The 24662-nt window shown below is 37.5% G+C and overlaps 2 protein-coding genes across 16 annotated transcripts in view; one reads left to right on the top strand and one right to left on the bottom strand.

Moving 5' to 3' along the window:
- Positions 1 to 18310, top strand: part of AASDH (aminoadipate-semialdehyde dehydrogenase) — a 39121-nt gene extending 20811 nt beyond the window's left edge. For 6 of the 9 annotated variants that reach the window (XM_074396168.1, XM_003933602.3, XM_074396165.1 and 3 more), the window contains 10 exons: positions 1384 to 1625; positions 2282 to 2388; positions 2882 to 3054; positions 3493 to 3685; positions 5922 to 6037; positions 7332 to 8127; positions 12294 to 12457; positions 13939 to 14061; positions 14856 to 14987; positions 17802 to 18310. In XM_074396168.1, the coding sequence (XP_074252269.1) occupies positions 1384 to 1625; positions 2282 to 2388; positions 2882 to 3054; positions 3493 to 3685; positions 5922 to 6037; positions 7332 to 8127; positions 12294 to 12457; positions 13939 to 14061; positions 14856 to 14987; positions 17802 to 18191 (2436 nt within the window). In that variant the 3' untranslated portion in view covers positions 18192 to 18310. The other 3 variants (XM_074396166.1, XM_074396167.1, XM_074396169.1) reach the window with 3 other exon arrangements.
- Positions 18311 to 19958: 1648 nt separating this feature from the next.
- CRACD (capping protein inhibiting regulator of actin dynamics) overlaps positions 19959 to 24662 on the bottom strand; it is a 293849-nt gene continuing 289145 nt past the window's right edge. For all 7 annotated transcript variants that reach the window (XM_074396155.1, XM_074396157.1, XM_074396159.1 and 4 more), the window contains one exon: positions 19959 to 23025. In XM_074396155.1, the coding sequence (XP_074252256.1) occupies positions 22865 to 23025 (161 nt within the window). In that variant the 3' untranslated portion in view covers positions 19959 to 22864. The remainder of the gene's footprint in view (positions 23026 to 24662) is intronic.

Below are 24662 nucleotides of genomic sequence, written 5' to 3'. Positions count from 1 at the left end.
TAGATGAATTGTATCTATTATGTTGAATGAAGGAAACCAGGTCAAAGCAGACTATTTTATGCTTCCATTATATAAATGAAATATATAATTTCCATTTATAATTATGTATAATTATATATAATTTATATGAATGGAATTATACAAGATTACTCTGATCTATAGTAACAGAAAATAGATCAGCGGTTGTCTGGATAAAGGGGTCCAGTTGGAGAGAAGACTTACAGTGGTACACAGGTAATTTTGAGAGTGATGTGAATATTGCTGTCATCTGAATGTTTGTGTCTCTCCAGAATTCATGTTGAAACTAATTCCCAATCTGTTGGTATTAAGATGTGGGGCCTTTAGGAGGGTGGAAATCTCATTAATGAGATTCATGCTCTTATAAAAGAAACCTGAGGTTGTGTATTAGTCCCTTCTACCATGTGAGAACACAGCAAGAAGGTACCATCTATGAAGTAGAGTGCTCACCAGACATTGAGTCTGCCCACATCTTGATCTGGACTTCCCCATCTCCAGAACCAGGGGCACTGCATTTCTTACCCAGTCTACAGTATTTTTGTTACAGTAATCTGAATGGACTAAGACAGTTATGTTCGTTATTTTGATTGTGGTGATGATTTTACTAGTATATACATATATCAAAACATATTAAATTATATACTTAAAAGTAGTTTATTGTATGTCAGTTATATCTCAATAAAGTTGTTATAAATCCTTATTCATTGTTTTGCTTAGGCACATTTTTAGACCCTTTTATATACTTTTTATACAGAGTTAGGAAATGTAAATTGATTTTATAGATTTTATTCTTTTTATCCTTAAATCTTTTTGTGTAAACTGTATGATGAAACATAAGTAATATTTTTGTGTAAGTTTTTTTCTAAAGCGTAACTGATATCCACATTAGGAAGATAATGTTGGGCCAGTCATGGTGGCTCACATCTGTAATCCTAGTGCTTTGGGAGGCCAAGGTAGAATTGTTTGAGTGCAGGAATTCAAGACCAGCCTGGGGAACACAGGCCCCATCTGTACAAAAATTTAAAAAATTAGCTTGGTGTGGTGGTATGTGCCTGTAGTTCCAGCTATTCAGGAGGCTGAGGTCGGAGGATCATTTGGGCCTGGAGGCTGAGGCTGCATTGAGTGGTGATCATGCCACTGCACTCCAGCCTGGGCAACAGAGTGAGACCCTGCCTCAAAAAAAAATTTTTTTTAATGAAGATAATGTTGGCACCTGTAGTTTTCCAAATGGGATTTCCCATTTATTAAACACAGCCTTAATTTCCATGTGGGCTCTGAATGTTAACTTTAAAATAATAACTACAATGCTTACTTTTTTAAAGAAGTGAAGGGAAATAAATAAATTATTTTTAATGTTATCTACAGGCAACACCAACATTGCTTAGAAGATTTGGATCTCAGCTTATCAAGTCAACTGTTTTGTCAGCCACTACTTCTCTTCGAGTATTAGCCCTTGGTGGTGAAGTGTTTCCATCATTGACAGTTCTCAGAAGCTGGAGAGGAGAAGGCAATAAAACACAAATATTTAATGTTTATGGTATCACAGAGGTATCAAGTTGGGCGACTATTTATAGGATTCCAGAGAAGATTCTTAACTCTACTTTAAAGTAAGGGTTTTCTTTATACTGTATAGAGAAGAGAGACTGTATATTTCTAGGATCTTAACATTGACAGTGTTTTTGATAAGCACTGGGGTAATAATTTTAGAAACACAATTGTATCTGATTTTTTTTTTTTTTGAGTCTTACTGTGTTGTCCAGGCTGGAGTGCAGTGGCATGATCTTGGCTCACTGTAGCCTCTGCTTCCTGGGTTCAAGCGATTCTCCTGCCTCAGCCTCTTGAGTAGCTGGGATTACAGGCATGCGCCACCATGCCCAGCTAATTTTTGTATTTTTAGTAGAGATGGGGTTTCACCATGTCGGCCAGGATGGTCTCGATCTCTTGATCTCGTGACCCACCCGCCTTGGCCTCCCAAAGTGCCGGGATTATGGGTGTCAGCCACTGTGCCCTGCTGATTGCATCTAATATTTTAAGTTGGGAATCCAGAACCTTCCTTACTATAGCTACTGCCAAGATACTGCTACAACATTTTGTACTAAATAGTAATGAATAACATGATAACCTTTCCACCTAACCTTTTCCTCTTGTCAGTCTTTGAATTATAGCATAACAAACATTTTTTCTTTGATACAGTATGATTTAAATATATTGGAAAATATTCTAATGAAAACTTTCAAATCTGCTCTGGGTCTTATTTTCATAGATGTGAATTGCCTGTACACCTGGGATTTCCACTTCTTGGAACGGTAGTTGAAGTTAGAGATACTAATGGCTTCACAATTCAAGAAGGCAGTGGCCAAGTATTTTTAGGTTGTTTTATATTTGTTGATTGGGAATTTATTTTTTTTCAAGAAAAAAGATCTGATGTGTTAATTTTATTATTTTCCTGTTTTTCATATGTCTATCTCATGCTTTTCAGTGATAAGTTTTTAATCTCATTCATAGAGTCATGAAATATCAAATAAATTACAATAATTATTTCAGATAATTTATAATACATTAATAAAGGTAATTTAGAAACTGTAACTTGGACCTTCATATTTATATTTATAAGCAAAATTTAATCAGTAGTCTAAGAATTTTTTAATTCCATAAATTTTAAGAAATACATTTCATTTTATCTCTTTGCTTATTTACTGAACTTTTTATGTCTGATTTTATCAGATAACATTTTTAAATGAGCCTCCTTTTAATATTTAAATTTTGACGTTTAGTCACTGAACTTTGGGAGATGCTGTTGATGTGATGGTTTTTAATATATTTCCCTTGGATTTGTATGACATTGTGTTTATATCTTGGGAAGGTGGCAGAAACAGAGTGTGTTTTCTTGACGATGAAGTGACAGTACCACTTGGCACAATGCGAGCCACAGGAGACTTTGTGACTGTGAAAGATGGAGAGATATTTTTTCTGGGACGAAAGGATAGTCAGATCAAACGTCATGGCAAACGTCTTAACATTGAACTTGTACAACAGGTGAAACTATTTAAATATTAAGTATCTGTTCATATATGTAGGTATTAGAAGTAGCCACCACCAATTTTCTATGCCAGGGGTCTGTACTATTTATACCTGTCATTTTTGTGTTAGTGTTAAATTACAATAAGAAGTATTAATAATTCAGTGTACCCCTTATCTCCAGCATGAAGAGATATACCTTAAATAAGTGACAAATTGTATTTTGATATTTGTGAAATGAAACTGGCTTATTTTGCTTTAGGACCTATTATTTTGAAAAATATTGTGAACCCTGTGTGCAAGTAATAGTAGCAGTAAAAAACAATTTTTAAAAAAATCTCCAGTATATTCCAAAACTTAATTCAACTGTTGAGATTTCAGATATAAAAAAGTAAGCTTTTAGGAAGCTTGTTTGTAAATATCCTCACTGGTAAATTGGGATAATCTCTCTTATAGGTTGCTGAAGAGCTTCAGCAAGTGGAGTCTTGTGCAGTTACTTGGTATAATCAGGAAAAATTAATTCTCTTCATAGTATCTAAAGATGCTTTAGTGAAAGATTACATCTTTAAAGAACTGCAGAAACATCTTCCAAGTCATGCAATCCCGGATGAGCTTGTATTGATTGATACTCTACCATTTACATCCCATGGTAATTTAAAGCAGATATGTTTCAGTGCCAAATAATACTAATTGTATTCATAACTAGCTTAATGGTCACATAAATCTTTATCATTTTTATAAATGGTACTAGTATGTATTGTGATAGACCCTCTTTTGAATGCTTTATATAATTTATTTTATTTTCAGAAAATCCTGTGGGTAGGTGATATTATTCCTATATACAGATGAGGAAAATAAGGCTTAAAGAGGTTAGGTAATTAGGTGGGGCATGGTGGTGAGCACCTGCAGTTTCAGCCACTCAGTGAAGCTAAAGTGGAGGATGGCTTGAGGCCAGGAGTTTGATGGTACAGTGTGCTATGTTGGTGTCTGTCAGTAACCACTGTACTCTAGCCTTGGCAACTTAGCAGGACCCCCATCTCAAAAAAAAAAAAAAAAAAAAAAAAGAGGTTAAGTAATTTTCCAAAAATCATTTTGCCAGTTAGTGATTATGTTAGTATAGTAGTCAGGGTTCTCCAGAGAAACAGAACCAATATATAGATATATAAAAGATTTATTGTCAGGAATTGACCCATGCAATTATGGAAGCTAAGAAGTCTAATAATCTGCTTTTGACAAGCTAGAGACTTAGGAAAGTCAGTGGTATATTCAGTCTGAGTCCTAAGGCCTGAGAATCAGGGAAGCTGATGATATAAATCCTGGTTTGAGGACAGGAGGAGATGAGATGTCCTAGCTTAAACAGTGACGCAAGAAACAGGGTGCAGGCCAGGCGCAATGTCTCACGTCTGTAATCCCAGCACTTTGGGAGGCCAAGGTGGGGGATCACTTGAGGTTGTGAGTTCAAGACCAGCTTGGCCAAAATGGTGAAACCCTATCTACTAAAAATACAAAAAAAAAAGTAGCTGAACATGGTGGTGCACGCCTGTAGTCCCAGCTACTTGGGAGGCTGAGATGGGAGGATCACTTGAATCCAGGAGGGAGAGGTAGGATTAAGCCAAGTTTCCGCCACTGCACTCCAGCCTGGGCAACAGAGTGAGACCCTGTCTCAAAAAAAAGAAAAAGGATGCAAATTCTTTCTCTGCCTTTTTTCTGTTTTGGCCCTCAACAGATTGGATGATGCCCAATCTACTTTACTGAGACCTTAGTTAGATTAATATACTAATCTCATCCAGAAGCATCCTCACAGATCCACCCAGAAAAATGTTCAATCTGAGTACCCTGTGGCCCACCCACATTGACACATACAAATTAACCTATCGCAGTGATAGAATTGATATTCTGTCTAGGACTTTCTTATTTTAATTTTATTATTGTCTATTTTGTCTGTCTAGGACTGTTTGACTTAAAAATATATAATCTTAGTCACTGTATTATATTGCCTTCCCAATTTCATTTTTATATGATATACACTTTAAAATGCAGTGGTTGCTCATTTAATGGAACTATTTCTTTAACTCTTGAAATTGAGATAAATTGGATAAATATTAGCTCCTTTATTATTTTTGTTTTTTTGAGACAGGGTCTCACTTCTTTTTTTTTTTTTTTTCTTTCTTTGAGACAGAGTCTCACTCTGTCGCCAGGCACCAGGCTGCAGTGCAGTGGCACAATCTTGGCTCACTGCAACCTCCGCCTCCCGGGTTCAGGCAATTCTCATGCCTCAGCCTCCCGAGTAGCTGGGACTACAGGCGCACGCCACCACGCCCAGCTAATTTTTTTTTGTATTTTTAGTAGAGACGGGGTTTCACCATGTTGGCCAGGATGGTCTCGATCTCTTGACCTTGTGATCCGCCCGCCTCGGCCTCCCAAAGTGCTGGGATTACAGGCTTGAGCCACCGCGCCCGGCCCGGTCTCATTTCTTTACTCAAGCTGGAGTACAGTGGTGCAATAAGGCTCACTGCTGCAGCCTCAACTTCCTGGTTCAAGTGATCCTCTCGTCTTAGCCTCCCAAGTAGCTAGGACTACAGGCCAATTTTTAAATGTTTTGTAGAGACAGGGTCTTGCTATATTGCCCAGGCTGGTCTTAAACACATAGACTCCCAAAGTGTTGGGATTACAGGAGTGAGCCACTATGCCTGGCCTTCTTCTCATCTGTTTCTCTCTACATTCTTGGTAGCATCAAACTACTTTTTAGAACTGTCGACAACAAACTCTTTACATGATTTCTTTTGTTGTACAAAGAAAAATGTATATGGCTAATGAAGATATAAAGGCTTTGAGTGAAATTTTAAAATGTTTTAAAACATTTGTTATTTCTTTTCTATATTAAGGCAAAATGGATGTTTCTGAGTTAAACAAGATATATTTAAACTATATAAACCTGAAGTCTGAGAATAAGCTCAGTGGGAAAGAGGACCTTTGGGAAAAATTACAGTATTTGTGGAAGGTACAATTTTTAAGTTATAAAATTATTATTATAAAGAAGTTATTTTATGTCTTTAAGGAATGATACCCTAACAAGTTACATAAAATTTTCTGACAATGTTAACTGCTACCCAGATGTTAGATAGTATAGCTTCATTTATCCAATTTGTATTAAAATGAAGGTTAGGTTCTCTACTGTAAGATTAGATTAAATGCCCCACAAAGAAATTTATTGAAAGTGAAGTAGTCATAAAAGGTGTAAGTAGACAAAACCTGTTTTGACATAACTGTTCTCTAAGAGGATCGGTGGAATGTAGTAACACTCTTGTCAGAGCTGAGAAAATAGCCGAATCTTGCTATAGCACAGCGTGTTGTTTGTTATACTTAGGGCTTATGTCATTATTCTAAAAGAACTCAAAGTTCTTTTAGAGAGAATTTAAAAAAAAAAATATATATATATATATATATATATATATATATCTCAATAAGTTAATAATTTTTCTTAAATAAAATGTAGATATTTCTTTTCTAAAGGGTTCTAAAAGGAGGATGTAACTGTGTAACCTTGTCTAAAAATAGAGGTTATCTAAGATAAAAGTCTCATCTACTTCATTTTTAGATTATTGGAAAGTAATTTTGATTTATATGAAGCAGCCAAAAATAAATTATTCCCATATTATAGAAATATTGGCTGTTGGTATCTTGTGGGCTATATACTTAATAAATCAAATGTTTTTGTCCCAGTTTTATGGGTAAGAAAACTGCTGTAAAGGGAAGTATATTTTGTACTGTTAGGTGAATTTGTGACAAAATTGGTAGCACAGTGGTCTCCTTTAACATAAATAAAACAATTTAAAACTTTATTTTTATTAAAAGTATTTATTTTGTATTTCTAATTGTTGTTATTATTATTATTATTGAGATGGAGTTTCACTCTGTCACCCAGGCCAGAGTGCAGTAGCACAGTCTTGGCTCACTGCAACCTCCACCCACCCGGTTCAAGCAATTCTCCTGCCTCAGCCTTCCGAGTAGCTGAGATTACAGCCACCTACCACCACGCCCAGCTAATTTTTGTGTTTTTAGTGGAGATGGGGTTTCACCATATTGCCCAGGATGGTCTCAAACTCTCGACCTCAGGTGATCCGCCTACCTCGGCCTCCCAAAGTGCTGGGATTACAGGTGTGAGGCACCACACCCAGCTTATATTTCTAATTATTAATGTATTTACTCTCATCTCTATATATTACCTGTAAATGTTGAAGTCTTTTGGTTTTAGACCTTTACATCACCATATTTCTCTGTTCTCTCCTCTGTAGTCTATTCTGAATCTCCCAGAAAATCTTTTGAAGGTTCCTGATGAGTCACGATTCTTAAATAGTGGTGGAGATTCACTAAAGTCCATGCGACTCCTCAGTGAGATTGAAAAACTTGTTGGGACATCAGTACCTGGGCTTCTGGAAATGATTCTTAGCAGTTCCATTTTAGAGATTTATAATCACATCCTTCACACAGTGTTTCCAGATGAAGATGTGACATACAGGAAGAGTTGTGCCACAAAAAGGAAACTCAGCAATATTAATCAAGAGGAAGCCAGTGGAACATCTTTACATCAGAAAGCCATCATGACTTTAAGTTGCCACAACGAGATTAATGCTTTTGTTGCACTGAGCAGAGGGAGTCAAATTTTGTCTCTGAATGCTACTAGGTTTTTACCAAAGTTAGGACATTGCTCTTCAGCCTATCCTTCTGATTCAGTTTCACAGACCAACACTCAAAATTTAAAAGGCCTAAATTCTCCAGTTCTTATTGGGAAGTCAAAAGATCCATCCTGTGTTGCAAAAGTTCCTGAAGAAGGGAAACCTGCGACAGGGACTCAGAAAATGAAATTCCATTTGAGGTGGAGGTCAGACACAGGCAAATGCGTGGATGCTTCACCGCTGGTTGTAATACCTGCTTTTGATGAGTCATCTACAACTGTGTACATTGGTTCCCATTCTCATAAAATGAAGGCAGTTGACTTTTACTCTGGGAAGGTGAAATGGGAACAGAGTTTGGGAGATCGAATTGAATCCTCAGCCTGTGTATCGAAGTGTGGAAACTTTATTGTGGTGGGTAAGTTTGAATTTGAGGTTTGTGGAGTTAAATTGAATTACCATACAATAATCTTCATAGGTCCAAGTTAAAAAAAAAATCTATGTATGATGGGTTTGGTTGCTGTCAAAAAGTATTAGTTAATCATGTCCTGATTAACAAGATGGGCCTTGGGGTCAAGAGTCCCTGGATTTGAACCTAGTTCTATAGCTGTTAGGGCTCTGTGACCTTTAGCAAGTTACTGAACCTCTTAGAACTTCACTTTCCTTGTGGGTAAAAGGGAATAATAATAAATCTGTTGCTGCATCACAAATACCCCAAAACTCAACAACCTAGAACAACACAAATTTATTGTCTCACAGTTTCTATGGGTCAGCAATTTAGGAGCGGCTTAGCTGGCAGTTCTGCTCAGGGCTTTCACGTGACTATAGCCATCTGAAAGCTTGATTTGGGCTGGAAAATCTGCCAAGATAGCTCATTTGCATCACTATTAGCAGAAAGCCTCAGTTCTTTGCTGGTTCTTGGCAGAAAGCTTCAATTCTTACCACATGAGCCTTCTCTAGGCTGTTTGTCTCCTCTTACAACATGGCAGCTAACATTCCTTAGAGTGAGTCATCCAGGAGAGAGCAAGTAAGGAGGAAGAGAGTAACTTTTATGACCTAGACTTCCAAATTCCATACCATCATTTTTGTTTTCTTCTGTTAATTAGAAGTGTGTAACTTGGCTGGGTGCGGTGGTTCACACCTGTAATATCAACACTTTGACAGGCCGAGGCGGATAGATTGCTTGAGCCCAGGAGTTCAAGACCAGCCTGAGCAACATGCAAAAACCCTGTCTCTGCAAAAAATACAAACATCAGCCAGTCATGGTACTACATGCCTGTAGTCCCAGCTACTCGGAAGACTAAGGTGGGAGGATCACTAGAACTCAATAGGTTGACGCTGCTGTTAGTGGTGACAGTGCCACTGCACTCTGGCCTGGGAAAACAGAGCAGAACTCTGTCTCAAAAAAATAAAAAAGTGTGTAAGTTCAAACCATACTCAAGGGGAAGAGAATCAGCCTCCCCCTCTTGAAAGGAAGTACATCAAAGAATTCATGGACATATTTTAGAACCACCAGAATCTTTATCAAGCTTTTGGGAGGATTAAGTGAGATAATTGTTTATGATTCCATTGGCGCATTGCTAGGGATGTGCCACCACACCTGGTTAATGTTTGAATTTTTTTGTAGAGTTAGAGTTTCTACATGTTGCCCAGGCTGGTGTCAAACTCCTGGGGTCAAACAATCTGCCCACCTCAGCCTCCCAGAGTGCTGAGATTACAGGCATGAGCCACCATGTCTGGCGAGCATTTTTTCATAAATGCTTATTAAGTGTTAGCCACTACCTGCTGCTGAGTTTCATTAAGGTATAGGTGACTTTTACTTTATTAGGAATATGGGGGTCCTGGGTATATTATCTCCCCCTGACTATAACTCTCTTTTTACTCTGCCAAATATGTTAAGTTTCGTTGTATATGCTCATGGAATCTTCATCAAAGCTTTTCAGACTAAAGGCTTATTATGAATAACTTTCATCCTAGCGGCAGTCTACTTGAATCTGAATTTGATTCTTCCCTTCTTCCCCTTTGTTGATATTCACTCGGGGTGGTTGGCAAAATATTAAAGATATATTAGGAAAAGTATAGATTAGTCTCGAACTTTCTGGAAAGCCAAAAGGTTTTATTGAGACAGGTTGAAGGCAGCTGCCTCATTAACATAAGCATAGGAAAGAGAGAGAGAGAATCAAAGGCCTTCCCAGTTTAAGTCTGGTTACCCCACATCACTTTATCTCCAGTCTGTTTACTCATGTAAACTTTGTACTGGATAGCCCTCCAGTGGGAGATCAAAGGAGAATTACCTGCTTGTTTTTTTTTTTTTTTAATTCCATTTTAGGTTTTGGGGTACATGTGAAGAACATGCAAGATTGTTGCATAGATACACTCGTGGCAGTGTGATTTGCTGCCTTCTTCCCCATCACCTATATCTGGCATTTTCCCCCATACTATCTTTCCCCAACTTCCCACCCCCCGCTGTCCCTCCCCTATATCCCCCCAACAGACCCTAGTGTGTAGTGCTCTCCTCCCTGTGGGAATTAACTGTTAATAGTGTTCACTCTGGGCCTGAAACCTAAAGCTTTTATCATTCGTATAACCACTCTTTTAACCATGTTAATTATCCAAAAGTGTGTTAACTTAGAACCTCTGTTGTAAAATCTGGATGGAATAAATGTGTGGACTGACAGAGGGTATTGGTCAGTTGGTTGCATTTCGCCCTCTGAAAGCAGCCACCGGCCATCCCTAGCCCACTTGCATCACTGTAATGGTGTGAGAGTGCATTCATTCATCTGTGGTTGAGTCAGGGTCTGCGGGCCAGACTTCTACAGGTTGTGGGTGACCTCTCACCCCTTTAACAACGGCATTTTGAAAATTATACTACAGGATACTTTCAGTTATACACCTGAATGGTAAGAAACTGCCAAATTGTTTCCCATAGTGACTAAACCGTTTTGCATTTCCACCATCAATGTGTGAAAGGTCCAGTTGCACCACATTCTTGCTAGTTCTTGGTATTGTTAGCTTTGACTTTTTTTTTATTACAGCCATTGAAATAATCATGAGTGGTATTTTATTGTGGTTTTAATTTGCCTTTACGTAGCGACCAGTGATGTTGAACATTTTTTTTTTCGAGACGGTTTTGTTCTTTCACCCAGGCTGGAGTGTAGTGGTGTGAACATGGGTCACTATACCCTTGAACTCCCGGGCTCAGGTGATTCTCCCACCTGAGCCTCTAGAGTAGCTGGGACTACAGACATGCACCACCACACCTGGCTAATGTTTGTAACTTTTATGGAGACAGAATTTCTGCATGTATTTTGCATGTGTTCTCTCAGTCTGGGGCTTTTTATTCTCTTAGGATAGTAGCATAGCGTCTTTTGAAGAGGAGTTCTTTATTTTGATGAAGTCCAATTTATTTATTTTTTTAATAGGTCATGCTTTTTTGGAATCATATCTTAGCAATCTTTGCCTAATCCAAGGTCAAAAATATTTTCTTCTGTATTTTCTTTTGGAATTAAACTGAATTGACAGAAATCTTGACCCAGCTGAGTTCTGGGGTGCTCTGCTATGTAGGACATTTCTCTTTGTCATCTCTGAGCTGGCCACTACTCTCTTGCTACTAAGTGATAACTGCCAGGGAAAAAAAAGCATAAAAAAGTACATTGGGAATTGGGCCTTAAGTAAGTGGCAGTGGCTATAGGCCTAGAGCCATCTAGAGAGTGGGCATCAATGAAACTGCCCTAAATAGCTGTCCACAAAGTCTACTTCTGATTATCATGATCTCCTGGGAACTTGAGTGACCTTCACTTTGGAGATTTGAACCATCTCTATTTCCAGCTAGGTTATTTTGGCTACGCCAAAGTCAACAACCTCTGCCCTGTCGTCTCATCCATAGCAGCAATTTGGGAAAAGCAGTTTACTTGTTAAGAACACAGACTCTAGAGCTTGACTTCCTCGATTCAAATCTTGGTTCTGCCACATATGAGCTGTGTAATTTTTCTCTAGTAATTTAGTCTCTCTTCAATTTTGCCATCTAAAAAATGTAGTTCTAATAGTACTTACTTCACTGTGAGGATTAAATGAATTAATAAATGTAATGTGTTTAGAATAATACCTGACAATAGTAAATGCTCAGTGAACATTGACTATTAATGTTAGTACTTCTTAAACACCTTTTGTGCACTGGGCATTTATTCACATCATATGAATTGTCACAATGACCCTGGAAATACGTGAATCCAGATTCTTCAGATGAATAATTTGTGGCTTAGCAACACTGGGTAAATTGCCCAGTGATAGTCGTGATGAAATTTGAATCCAGATGTGTCAAAAATAGTGAAGCACTTTTTAAAAAGAATTATGTAAAAAAATTAGTGAAGTGCTTTTAAAAGATGATACACCTACTAAATAGATATTTTACACAAATGATTACTATTTAGTTCCTGCTTTACATTGCTAAAATGTAAGCCAGATGAGCTGATCATAGAGCCTATTTATAGAGGAGGACTGAATATAAATTGCATGATATAGGCTAAAGAATTATTTCCCAGTAATGTATCTATATCAAATGTTTTATGTTTTATTTCTCTGCAGGTTGTTATAATGGATTAGTTTATGTTCTGAAAAGTAATAGTGGAGAAAAATACTGGGTGTTTACTACTGAAGATGCTGTCAAAAGCTCGCCAACCATGGATCCAACCACAGGACTCATTTACATTGGATCTCATGACCAGCATGCATATGCTTTAGATATTTATGTAAGAATTCACCTCAAATTAGCTGGGCATGATGTTACATGCCTGTAATGGTAGCTACTCAGGAGGCTGAAGTGGGAGAGCTGCTTGAACCTGGGAGGCAGAGGTTACAGTGAGCCAAGATCGTGACACTGTACTCCAGCCTGGGTAACAGAGTGAGACTCTTTCTCAAAAAAAAAAAAAAAAAAAAAAAAAAAAAAAAAAAAAAAATTCACCTTATTAGTCTTAATACCAGGAGCATAGAAGCATTAAATTTCTAATACTTAGAAGAAGAGTGAGTAACTGTCAGGTGCAGTTGAGTCTTGGAATACGTATTAACTATTTCCCAAGCTTATCATTGTGGTCTGGGAAGAATAAAGCATTAATTAAGTCTTAATATCTTAAGACCTTTTTAACTTCATTACCAAATTTACCACAAATAAGTGTGCTACTCAGAGTTTTGGAATGTAAAGAATTTAGGATTATCATCTTGACAACAGAAATAGAATAACAAAGTAAGATATTTTAAGACCTGATTACATAAAAATTAAAATGTTATATAAGAATTATCAAATTAAACAAGCTGGGTAAATTTTTGAAATAAATGTAAAAAAAAGCAGAAATTCATTTGTAAGTGAAAATTAAGATCAAATATAAAATTAATAAGACAAATATAAAGACCAGATAGACAGAAAAATAAATAAGGGACATAAATACACAGGACCCCAAAGAAGAGACGGCTAGTAAATGTATATAAATATTTCATAAATTTAATAATCAAAGGAATGAAAATTAAAATCTATGAGATAGAGAAACAAATGGTATTAGATTAGAAACCATATTTGTCATAACATTAAATGCTGATGAGAGTGGTAAGAGGTTGTAACTGGTGAGGCCTCTAATGAAAACGATTTGACCATAGGTAACAATATTATATACTTTGATCCCATAAAGTTCTTTTTTTAGAAATCCTGGCAAAATAATCAGAAACACAGTCAAATATATGCAGTAAGATGCCAATTTCTAAGTTGTTTATAATACCAAGAAATCCCCAAAAAATGTTCAATAAGGTAGAGATAGAAATTATGTTCATTTGGGGTACTATGCATTAAAATTATATTTAAATCATTTTACAGAATCAGTGAGCAAAACATGATACCAAGTTGTATATTCAGAATGATCTCAACTATATTAAATCATATGTGTGTGGCGCACACACACACACACACACACACACACTCTCAGATGTATATGAACAGACACACACACACACCCAAACCATACCCCAAAAAGATCAAATGAGAAAATGCTAAAATGTTAAGCTTGGTTGTCTCTGGGTGGTATCCTTTGTCTTCTTTATACTAAGCTGATTTTTCACAATAGGCGTGTGTTTTATACTAAAGATAAAAACATATTAACTAAACAGATACAATATCATGAAGGGTCGGATATATGGATTTGTTAACCATCAGCAAAACCAAATTAATTTATTTTCTTATTTGCAGAGAAAGAATTGTGTTTGGAAGTCAAAATGTGGAGGAACTGTCTTTTCCTCTCCGTGTTTGAACCTGATTCCACATCATTTGTATTGTGCTACATTGGGAGGACTTTTACTGGCTGTAAATCCTGTAGGCATAAAATAATACACATTGATTTTATTTCCTATCTTTTCTTTAAATTTTTGCTTTGAGCTCTGAAAGTTTGAATAGTTTTCAGTTAATTATGGTGGTCCACATAACGCCAAACTAGAATTCATTAAAAATGATTGACATGAAATCTAGAAAGGTAAGAAAATTTAAGTTCCTGTATGGGTTTTTTTTTTTTTTTTTTTTTTTTTTGAGATGGAGTCTCACTCTGTCATCCAGGCTGGAGTGCAGTGGTACAGTCTCAGCTCACTGCAACTTCTGCCTCCTGGGTTCAAGCGATTCTCCTGCCTCAGCCTCCTAAGTAGCTGGGATTACAGGCATGTACCACCACGCCCAGCTAATTTTTGTATTTTTAGTAGAGATGGGGTTTCACCATGTTGGTCAGGCTAGTTTTGGACTCCTGACCTTGTGAACCGCCCACCTCAGCCTCCCAAAATGCTGGGATTATAAGTGTGAGCCACCATGTCCAGCTCCTCTTTTATCTACTTTTTAAATTGACAGAATTTTTTTCATCATATTATGAACTTTATGTCCCTCATAGGGTTAACTCTTAGGTGTTAGTTATTTCTTTGCTTGTTTTACTAAGCCTTTTTCCTAGTTCTCATAAATAGCATTGATTAATTTTATCTATGTATACCAGCTTCATTTATAATGGCCACATACAGCATTTTCTGATATTTTAGCTCTACCACTGGGAGATGTATCAGTTTGTTTTATAAAGGGTGTCTGATTAGTAGGATGATGTAAAATGCTGTGAATTGCTTTTCCTGTGACAGGCTACTGGGAATATTATTTGGAAACATTCCTGTGGAAAACCACTCTTCTCTTCCCCACAATGTTGCTCACAGTATATTTGTATTGGCTGTGTAGATGGGAATTTACTCTGCTTTACTCACTTTGGAGAACAGGTAATAAATAATACAATAAACTTTTTTTCTAGAACAATAACATTGTATACATATTAAAATCTTATATATATAAAGTAGAACCAGAAATTTTGTATATCTCTCCATAAAGTAGATGTATTTTATATATCTATAGCTAGTTCTATTTTTTATATATATATATATATATATATATATATATATATATTTATATATGTCTTTCCTAAAAGCAAAGCAGATTGTGACAACTGAAGTAACATTTTAAACATCATTATTCAACTCATGATGTTGAGAAGTACTTCTGTTTTAACTGTGAAGCCATGGATTTCTTAATTTTTTTTTTTTTTTTAAGATGGGGTTTCACCATGATGGCCAGGCTGGTCTTGAACTCCTGACCTCAGGTGATCCACCCACCTTGGCCTCCCAAAGTGCTAGGATTACAGGCATGAGCCACCGCTCCCAGCCAGATTTCTTAATTTTTTAATGAAGGCATAGATTTAAAAGAGATCTACCCAAACATTGTTACACTTTTTTTGCCTTCTCTTCCCCCAATTTTAAAAACATTACCAAATTTTTAGCCTGTTTCATTGTAACTTCTATTGAGATTATGAAAGCTTAAATAAACCCCTGGTTTCTTTTAATTGATACAGATATTTGTACCTATTTATGGGGTACCTATGTGATATTTTGTTACATGCATAGACTGTATAATGATTAAGGGTGTTTGTGTTATCCATCACTTTGAGAACTTATCATTTCTATGTTTTGGGATCATTTCTTTTAGCTATTCTGAAATAGACAACACATTGTTGTTGGCTGTAGTCATCCTACTCTGCTACTGAACATTAGAACTTATTTTTTCTTATGGTATGTTTTTACCTATTACTAACCTGTTGTTTGAAAAATCTCCATACTGTTTTCCATAATGGCTGCACTAATTCACATTCCCACCAGCACTGTAAGTTCCTTTTTCTCCACATCGTTGCCAGCATCTGTTATGTTCTTTTATTAATAGCCATTTTAACTGGGTAAGATGATATCTCATTGTGGTTTTGATTTGCATTTCCCTCATCATAAGTGATGTTGAGTGTTTTTTTTTCATATACCTGTTAGCCATTTGTATGTCTTCTTCTGAGATACGTCTGTTCATCTCCTTTGCCCACTTTTTAATAGGATTATATGTTTGTTTACTGCCGTGTTGAGTTCCTCATATTCTAGATATTCGTCCCTTGCTCAATGAATAGTTTGCAAATATTTTCTCCCATTCAACAGGCTGTCTCTTCACTCTGCTGTTACCTTTGCTGTGCAGAAGCTTTTTAGTTTAATTTAGTATCCCTTAACTGTTTTTGTTTTTGATGCCTATACTTTTTAGGTCTTAGCCATAAAAGCTTTGCTTAGACCAGTGTCCTAAAGTGATTCCCTTATGTTTTCTTCTAGTATTTTTAACTAGTTTTGGGTCTTCTATTTAAGTGTTTAATCTATCTTGAGTTTATTTTTATATACAGTGAGAGAGAGAGTTCCAGTTTATTCTTCTGCATGCAGAGATCGTTTTCCTAGCACCATTTATTGAAGGGGGTGTCCTTTCCCCTTTATGCGTTTTTGACACCTTTGTCAAAACTCAGTTGGATGTAACTATGTGGATTTATTTCTAGGTTCTCCATTCTATTACACTGATCTATTTTTATACCACTACAGTGCCGTTTTGGCTACTTTAGCTATATTTTGAAGTCAGTTACTGTGATGTGTTCAACTTTGTACTTTTTACCCAATATTGCTTTGGCTATTCTGGGCCTTTTTTTGATTCCATATGAATTTTATTTTTATTTTAGTTTTAGAGATGGGGTCTTGCTCAGATTCCCAGGCTGGAGTGCACTGGCATAATTTTGGCTCCCTGAAACCTCCGCCTCCTGAGTTTAAGCCATTCTTCTGCCTCAGCCTCCTGAGTAGCTGGGATTACAGGTGTGCACCACCACACCCCGCTAAGTTTTCTCTTTTTAGTAGAGATGGGATTTCACCATATCAGCCAGGCTGGTCTTGAACTCCTGACCTCTGGTGATCCACCCGCCTCAGCCTTCCAAAGTGCTGGGATTATAGGTGTGAGCCACTGTGCCCAGCCACAACTCATAACTTTTTATTATTGCACATGAACTCTTCCTTTCAGCTCAATTCTTTTTTCCTGCATTTGGAATAAGGAATATGCAGTTTGTATGTGATAAGATACATTGAAAAGTGGTCTCAAATTTTTATTTTTTTTTGAGATAGGGTCTCACTCTGTTGCCCAGGGTAGAGTGCAGTAGCATGATCCTGGCTCACTGCAACCTCCGCTTCCCATGTTCAAGTGATTCTTCCACCTCAGCCTGCCCAGTAGCTGGGACTACAGGTGGGTGCCACCTCGCCTGGCCAATTTTTTTAATGTTTTTAATAGAGACAAGGTTTCACCATGTTGGCCAGGCTGGTTTTGAACTCTTGATTGCATGTGATCTGCCTGCTGTGGCCTCCCAAAATGCCAGGATTACATGCGAGAGCCACCATGCCTGGCCCAGCTTTTAAGATACACTGAAAACTCAATGTAGTTTTAACTTTGAACTCAGTGTTTCCGAATAATGCTAACTCTTGAATGGGATTCAAAATTAATTTTACTTATGCACATCAGTGAATCACATAATAACAACACTCTAGTATATTTTGTCTTGGATTTTACAGAGGTCTAGTATGAGATTGCTACTTTTCAGAAAAAGCCATGTCTCTTAGATTTGCATTAAGAACCTCATAGAGCTTTAAGGGAGAATTGGAGCAATTAGGTGAATGAATTATATTTATTTTTACTACTCTTTATAGGTTTGGCAGTTCTCTGCCAGTGGACCAATCTTTTCATCCCCATGTACCTCACCATCAGAGCAAAAAATATTTTTTGGTTCCCATGACTGCTTTATCTACTGTTGTAACATGAAAGGTCACCTGCAGTGGAAATTTGAAACTACTTCAAGGGTCTATGCAACACCGTTTGCTTTCCATAACTACAATGGCAGCAATGAAATGTTGCTGGCAGCAGCGTCTACTGATGGGAAACTATGGATCTTGGAATCTCAGAGTGGACAATTGCAGAGTGTTTATGAACTTCCTGGAGAAGTATTCTCTTCTCCTGTGGTCCTGGAATCAACGCTCATTATTGGGTGTAGAAATAATTATGTTTATTGTCTGGATTTATTGGGTGGCAATCAAAAATAATCAAATATGGTCCTTATTTATATAACAAATGTGAGCTGTTTGAAAATATTTTATGATGATAGAGCATGTGGGTGGACTTATTTTATATTAAAGATGATATTTTGGCTAAGAAACAGAAATTTGTCTACTACACTTGATTGGAGAACAATGTTTTACTTCCCATAGGAACAACAGAAGCCTTTACAGGGAGTCAGAGAACAAAACACATCAGTATATTTAGTTTTAGCAGGACTTTTGTTTAATTAGGTGTGATGGTTAACTTTATGTGTCAGCTTGACTGGCTAAGGGATGTCCAGATAGCTGGTAAAACATTATTTCTCGGTGTGTCTGTGAGGCTGTTTCTGGAAAAGATGAGCATTTAAATTTGAATGAGTAGACTGAGTAAAGAAGACCCTCCCTCACCAGTGTGCCAATGTGGGTGGCATTGTTCAATTTGATGAGGACCTGAACAGAACGAAAAGGTAGAGGAGGGGCAGATGGTCTCTTCTTGCTGAGATGTATCCATCTGCTCCTGCCCTTGGACATCAGAGCTCCTGGTTCTGAAGCCTTTGGACCACTTTCCTGGGTCTTCAGCCTGCAAATGGCAGATGGTGGTACTTCTCAGCCTCCATAATCACTTAAGCCAATTTCCATAATACATCTCTCCTAATCACTATGTATCTATGGAGAACCCTAATACATTAAGCTAATTTTATGTGTTTTTTCTTTAAAAAAACAAGATCCCTGTGGGGGGAAAAAAGGATCAGAATGTACTTAGTGGGTTAAAAACAGTCTTTATATAATATGTCATTACATGAATTTGCCATTCATGGCAAAAGGTTTTCAAAGGTAGGATCTAGTTATCGAATTACATTCCTTATTTAATGTTTTTAAATGAATTACTAATGTAGAATAAAATACACACATACCCTGCCCCCACCCCCACCAGTACAATTGCATGTTCGTTTGTTTATATGTGGTGATTTCAGGGATTCATTGTTCCTAGCAATGCCCTTTCCTTAAAATTTTGGTCTTTTGCTCATCATGGAATGGGTTTGATGTTTAGTTTGCATTAATTTTGATTTTTAAAAAATACTGCATTAAAATAGTATTTCTCTTGATCACTGGGTTTTCTGGAAGCCAAGGCAAGTGCTCACATGCCTAACTCACTTTTCATTTCACCAGGGTCTGGCCCAGTGAGTCAGTATGTCTGGTGTGTGGTCATAAGCTGCAATTCTCACGTGTTCTCAGTTGCTGCTGCTGCTGCTGCTGCTGTTGCTGTTGCTGCTGCTGCTGCTGCTGCTGCTGCTGCTGCTGCTGCTGCTGCTGCTGCTGCTGCTGCTGCTGCTGCGTAGCCCATGCTTTGAGGAGGCTGTATAATCTTTTTGTCTGAGACCCAGACCGTTCAACTCCAAGTTAGGATTGAGACAAACATTTTATTTGCCCCCCCTTCATTATTTTTCTCTAAAAATATCTAGCAAAGGCCGGGCGCGGTGGCTCAAGCCTGTAATCCCAGCACTTTGGGAGGCCGAGGCGGGTGGATCACGAGGTCGAAGAGATCTAGTCCAACCTGGTCAACATGGTGAAACCCCGTCTCTACTAAAAATACAAAAAATTAGCTGGGCATGGTGGTGCGTGCCTATAATCCCAGCTACTCAGGAGGCTGAGGCAGGAGAATTGCCTGAACCCAGGAGGCGGAGGTTGCGGTGAGCCGAGATCGTGCCATTGCACTCCAGCCTGGGTAACAAGAGCGAAACTCCGTCTCAAAAAAAAAAAAAAAAAAAAAAATCTAGCAAAAAATGTAATAAATCACCTTCAAGATTTGTTCAACAAAAGCTATGTAAATATAATGAGACTGTTTTGTAGTGGTCATCGAAATCAAATTCCAGCAGTGCCGAAGATCTCATGGGTATTTTTTATTGAAAGATCTTTTCCCTTCAATAATGGACATTTTACATTAAACTTTATACAACTGAAATATCCAAATTATATTAAAATCACACTAAGGTATTTTCATTAAGTCTCTACTTAACTTTACTGTCAGTAAAAATATTGTAAGACACTTGTAACTAATGTTTCTGCTTTAAAATAAGCAATTAAAGTAAATGTCACAAGAGGAGACAATACATACTATACATTTGCGGATAACTGGCTAAATGATAATTTAATAGTAATTAATAACATTTGTGTAAGAAACAATTGCACTTGAAAAATTAAAAAAGTAAACAAAAAATCCTCTAGTTCTCTATATAAGTCTATGAACAGAGGTTAATCATCTATAACCTTGCCAGGAGAAGTGTATGTTTGTTTTAAAAACAAAAAAAGCTTGCATTTAACATAGTAATCATTCATTTAAAAAAAAAGTCTTTAACTTTTTATATGTTTTTACAGAATTTCCCCATAGTTTGTTGCTCAGAAAACTGCAACACAACTGAAGCAAAATAACACTTCCTTGGTATTTAGTGCAAATTTGGGGTGATTTTGAAATGAAATGTTAAACATGTAACTCTTTAGAAGCTGTTAGAAGTAAGTACTGTGACTGCCCTTTATTATACTCTTCTTTTAAAGACTTTGGTGGAAAAATTTTAACTGAGGTATTTCGCCTGCTTTGTAGGGGCACAGTGATATCCGAACCAATACAAAGCTGACACATCTACCATTCTTTGTTACTGATCTTACTTCACCTGTTCCCTGCCATTATTGGGATAATGTCCAAAGCTGACAGGATGAAAAAAAAAGTCAATTCAGAAGAATTACTGTAGCATTATCATTCCAGGGCTCTAGGTGGAAAGATTCCCATTAAAAAGTGTTATATTAGTGAGGAAATCATTGGAACTAACAAATGTCTACGTATAAGACTTAGAAATGAACATTAGTGTGGAAGACGTGCAGTGAAATACTAATTGCTTGCCATAGCAATAAAAAAAATTACATTGATTTTTAACAGTCTGAAGGTCCAGTATATATAATATTAAATCCAACTTGCAAGAGTACAACTATCCACTTGACCACACATGCCAGCTGCTACAGTGGGGCTGAGCCATCATTTCTAGAAAGAAAATAGTTTCTATATTGTAAATAACTTTGCTGTCATCCTTTATTTAAGGTACATGGTAGAATAACAGCATACTGCATATTGAGCAAGCATAAAGGAAAGGAATGATGGATACTAATAAAGCATGTTTTTGTAGGAGAGGAAAAAGGATATAATTTCCTCTGCACAGAGCAAAGGATTTGTACCTATATTTTGGAGTAAGAATCTAAGAAAAGGGGAATATGCCAACACTATGAAATAGAAGGTTAGCACCAGCAGTATGTGAGTTTGCCGGTGTGTCTATGTTTCACGTAAAGTAAATTTAGGGAACTAAAAGTAAATATATGTGGCTTTTAAACTGCCAAGTCCCTTCTTTGAATGTACATGTGTATGATAATAAAAAGGCCACTTAAAACTCAGATGTTTTTTAAAGGTAGCAAGGTGAATGCTCAAAATTAGAAATGCTACTGGACATTTGACTCTAAATATGAATTACTCAACTATAATAGTAAAGAAAAGACTTTCTGCAGGAAGTCCTTATTATAAAGGCTCCAAATCTTGGCTTTCTGTTAATTTTCCCTGAAGACCAAAGGGAATTTTCAAACATGTAATGCCAATAACCTGTTGTTTCTTTTGTAATAAATGGCTGGTTTGGGGCATTATTATTTTTCCTATCTCACTGTTGCTTTTTGAGGGAATGAGCCTCCCCTTCAGAGTCTGAAAAACTAGATTACATTAGGATCAGTGTTTCCCAAAGTTCTTAACCTTTGGGATCTATCAGAATTTATCTGGAGATTTTGCCAGAATACATATTCCTGGCCCAGTCCCCACAGGCTCTGATTCAGTAGGCCTCGGAGGGAGCCTGCACATCGTAAGAACCACTGCCCTACATGGAGATTCTCAGAGACAGAAAGGGAACTTGAGGCTCAGATCTAGAATTTCCTTTCTTCACTACATTAAATTAAAAAGTTCTCTAGGAGCCAACTGGGCCAAATGCTTCACATGTCCTTAAGGAGGGTATTGGGCTAATGGGGCCTCACACTGTGAATGGATGTGCCTTCTGTGTTACAGCTTCAGAGTAGGGAAAACTCATGAAAACTAACATGGGCACAGTTGGGAGCCAGAATGTTCCTTGTGATTCCCAGTTACTCAGTGCATTCAAGAGAATGGGCATTCTTGCTTTTAGCTATATATGATCCTTTCACTACTACTGCAGAAAGGATAAACATGCCCAAACACAGGGTAGAGTCAATGTTTTGGACAAAGAAAATTAGTGCATAGAATCAAAAAAAACATTACAAAAGGTTGGCAAAGGTACATGTTCTGAGTGGTGTGTGGGTGAGTGTGTGTGCAAGGCCATGGGATGGGCATGGCAGGCTCTCATGAGGAGTTCTTAGCTTAGAGATTTTGCTTCATGTGGTCCTGTGGACGGAATTTTCTCTTGAGAACTAGGAGGAGCTCAAGGCACCAGGACCTAGGATTGTGCAAATCCACTCTTTACAATGAACACCACCAGTTCAGTTTCTCAACATTATTTTAGAGCCTATAAAACATGCTGCTTTTCCCTAGCTTGATTTCGTTACCCCATATAAAAAATAAATTAAAAAAAGGGCAAGAGAGGAGCCAATAACTGGCAGTAGGGATGGGTGACAGTCACTCTTTACTTAATGATCTGTGGGCAGTCGCTCCAAGCCTTTGCTTTCCTTTTGGCCAAAGCCAGCCAGGCTGGTTCTGTTGACACAGGGGCAGCATCTGGGGTGGAGAACCTCTTGGTGACTTCTTTCACCAGTGGTGCTGGGGGAGCCGAATCAGAGATCTCCACTGGATTTTGTTTTGAAGAAAAAGGAAAAAGGAGTAAGTTCAGAGCCACATTACAAACTTTTTAAAAATTAATAAACTGTATTTGTCATGTATAACATTATGTTTTGAAATACACATATGCTGTGAAATGGTTAAATCTAGCTAACTAAAACATACAAAACCTCACAGTTACCATTTTTGCAGTGAGAGCATTTAAAATCTACTCCCTTAGGTCTCTTGAATTTATTCCTTATTCAACTGAAATTTTGTATCCTCTGACGAACATCTCTCCAACACCCCCCACCCCAGCCATATTCTGATTTAGCAGAAGTGTGAGACTGAAAAAAGAAAACCCAGTGAAACACAGACAGGCAAGTTCCTGGACCTCCTCAGTGAGGAGAATGAAGGAAAGCAAGCTATGTGGTTATAACTCTGGCACACAGAATTACAACAACAAAGATGTAGTCAGTTTTAATTTCAAAGAATTTCCAGAGGCCTAATCTGTATACAGAAGCTATGCCTGCATGATAACCAGTCAATTCCATGAAGAAAAGTATCAACCCAGCGGTCTGGATCTATGAAGCTGGTAAGGTTAATAGCTACCTTCCTGGCTGGGCACGGTGGCTCATGTAATCCTGTAATCCCAGTACTTTGGGAGGTCAAGGTGGGAGGATCACTCGAGGTTAGGAGTTTGAGACCAGCCTGGCCAACATGGTGAAACCCCATCTCTACTAAAAATAAAAAAGTAGCTAAGCTTGGTGGCGGTACCTGTAACCCCAGCTACTCAGGAGGCTGAGGCAGGAGAATCACTTGACCCCTGGAGGCAGAGGTTGCAGTGAACCGAGGTCATGCCTCTGCACTCCAGCCTGGCTGAGAGTGAGACTCCATTTCAAAAAAAAAAAAAAAAAGCTACCTTCCCCACAAAAGCATCCACTGGGTGCCTCTACTGCTGAGTCTCCCAGATGCTGCCAGCTCCCATGACTTTCATCCTTGTCTCACGGTTCCTTTGCACTGTATCACTTTCTTTACTAGAGCATATAGGCTTCTTAACATGAGAAGGTGCTTGTCTTGTCTTTGGGTCATATTTAGTGCCTATGGCAACGGCTTACACATATGCTTCTAGAACTCAGGAAATACTGAGAAGAAAAATAGAACGAAAACTTGCTTTATTAAGCTGGAGCCACTCTGAGTTGCATTAACCATTTAGTACTTCTGAGAAATCAGGCAGAGAAAGATGTGACCTCTTTGACTTTGGGACTTTCACTGTATTTTGAAAGAAATTCATTCTCTCTCTCTTTCTCACTCTTTCTCTCTCTACTTTTAAGAGGCAGAATTCTTAATTCCTATGAGTAAAATCAAATGACAAAATGCCTATGAGGTTCTTAAGAAATTATACAGTATTCTAAAGTGGTTTTCAAATATAAAGCTTTGGGCCAGGCATGGTGGCTCATGCCTGTAATCCCAGCATATATATATATATATATATATATATATATGGAGAGAGAGAGAGACATATATAATCATACTTGTATATATTTATTTTGGGGGTGCATGTGGTATTTTGATATATGTAAATAATGTGTAATGATCAGTCAGGGTAAGTGGATATCCATGACCTCAAACATTTCACACATTTATCTTAACTCTGTAGTTTTAAA

This window comes from Saimiri boliviensis, chromosome 3 (assembly GCF_048565385.1).
Source record: "Saimiri boliviensis isolate mSaiBol1 chromosome 3, mSaiBol1.pri, whole genome shotgun sequence".
NCBI classification, from domain to species: Eukaryota; Metazoa; Chordata; class Mammalia; order Primates; family Cebidae; genus Saimiri; species Saimiri boliviensis.
Note: the sequence above shows the minus strand (reverse complement) of the source record. Positions and strands in the feature narration are given on the sequence as shown.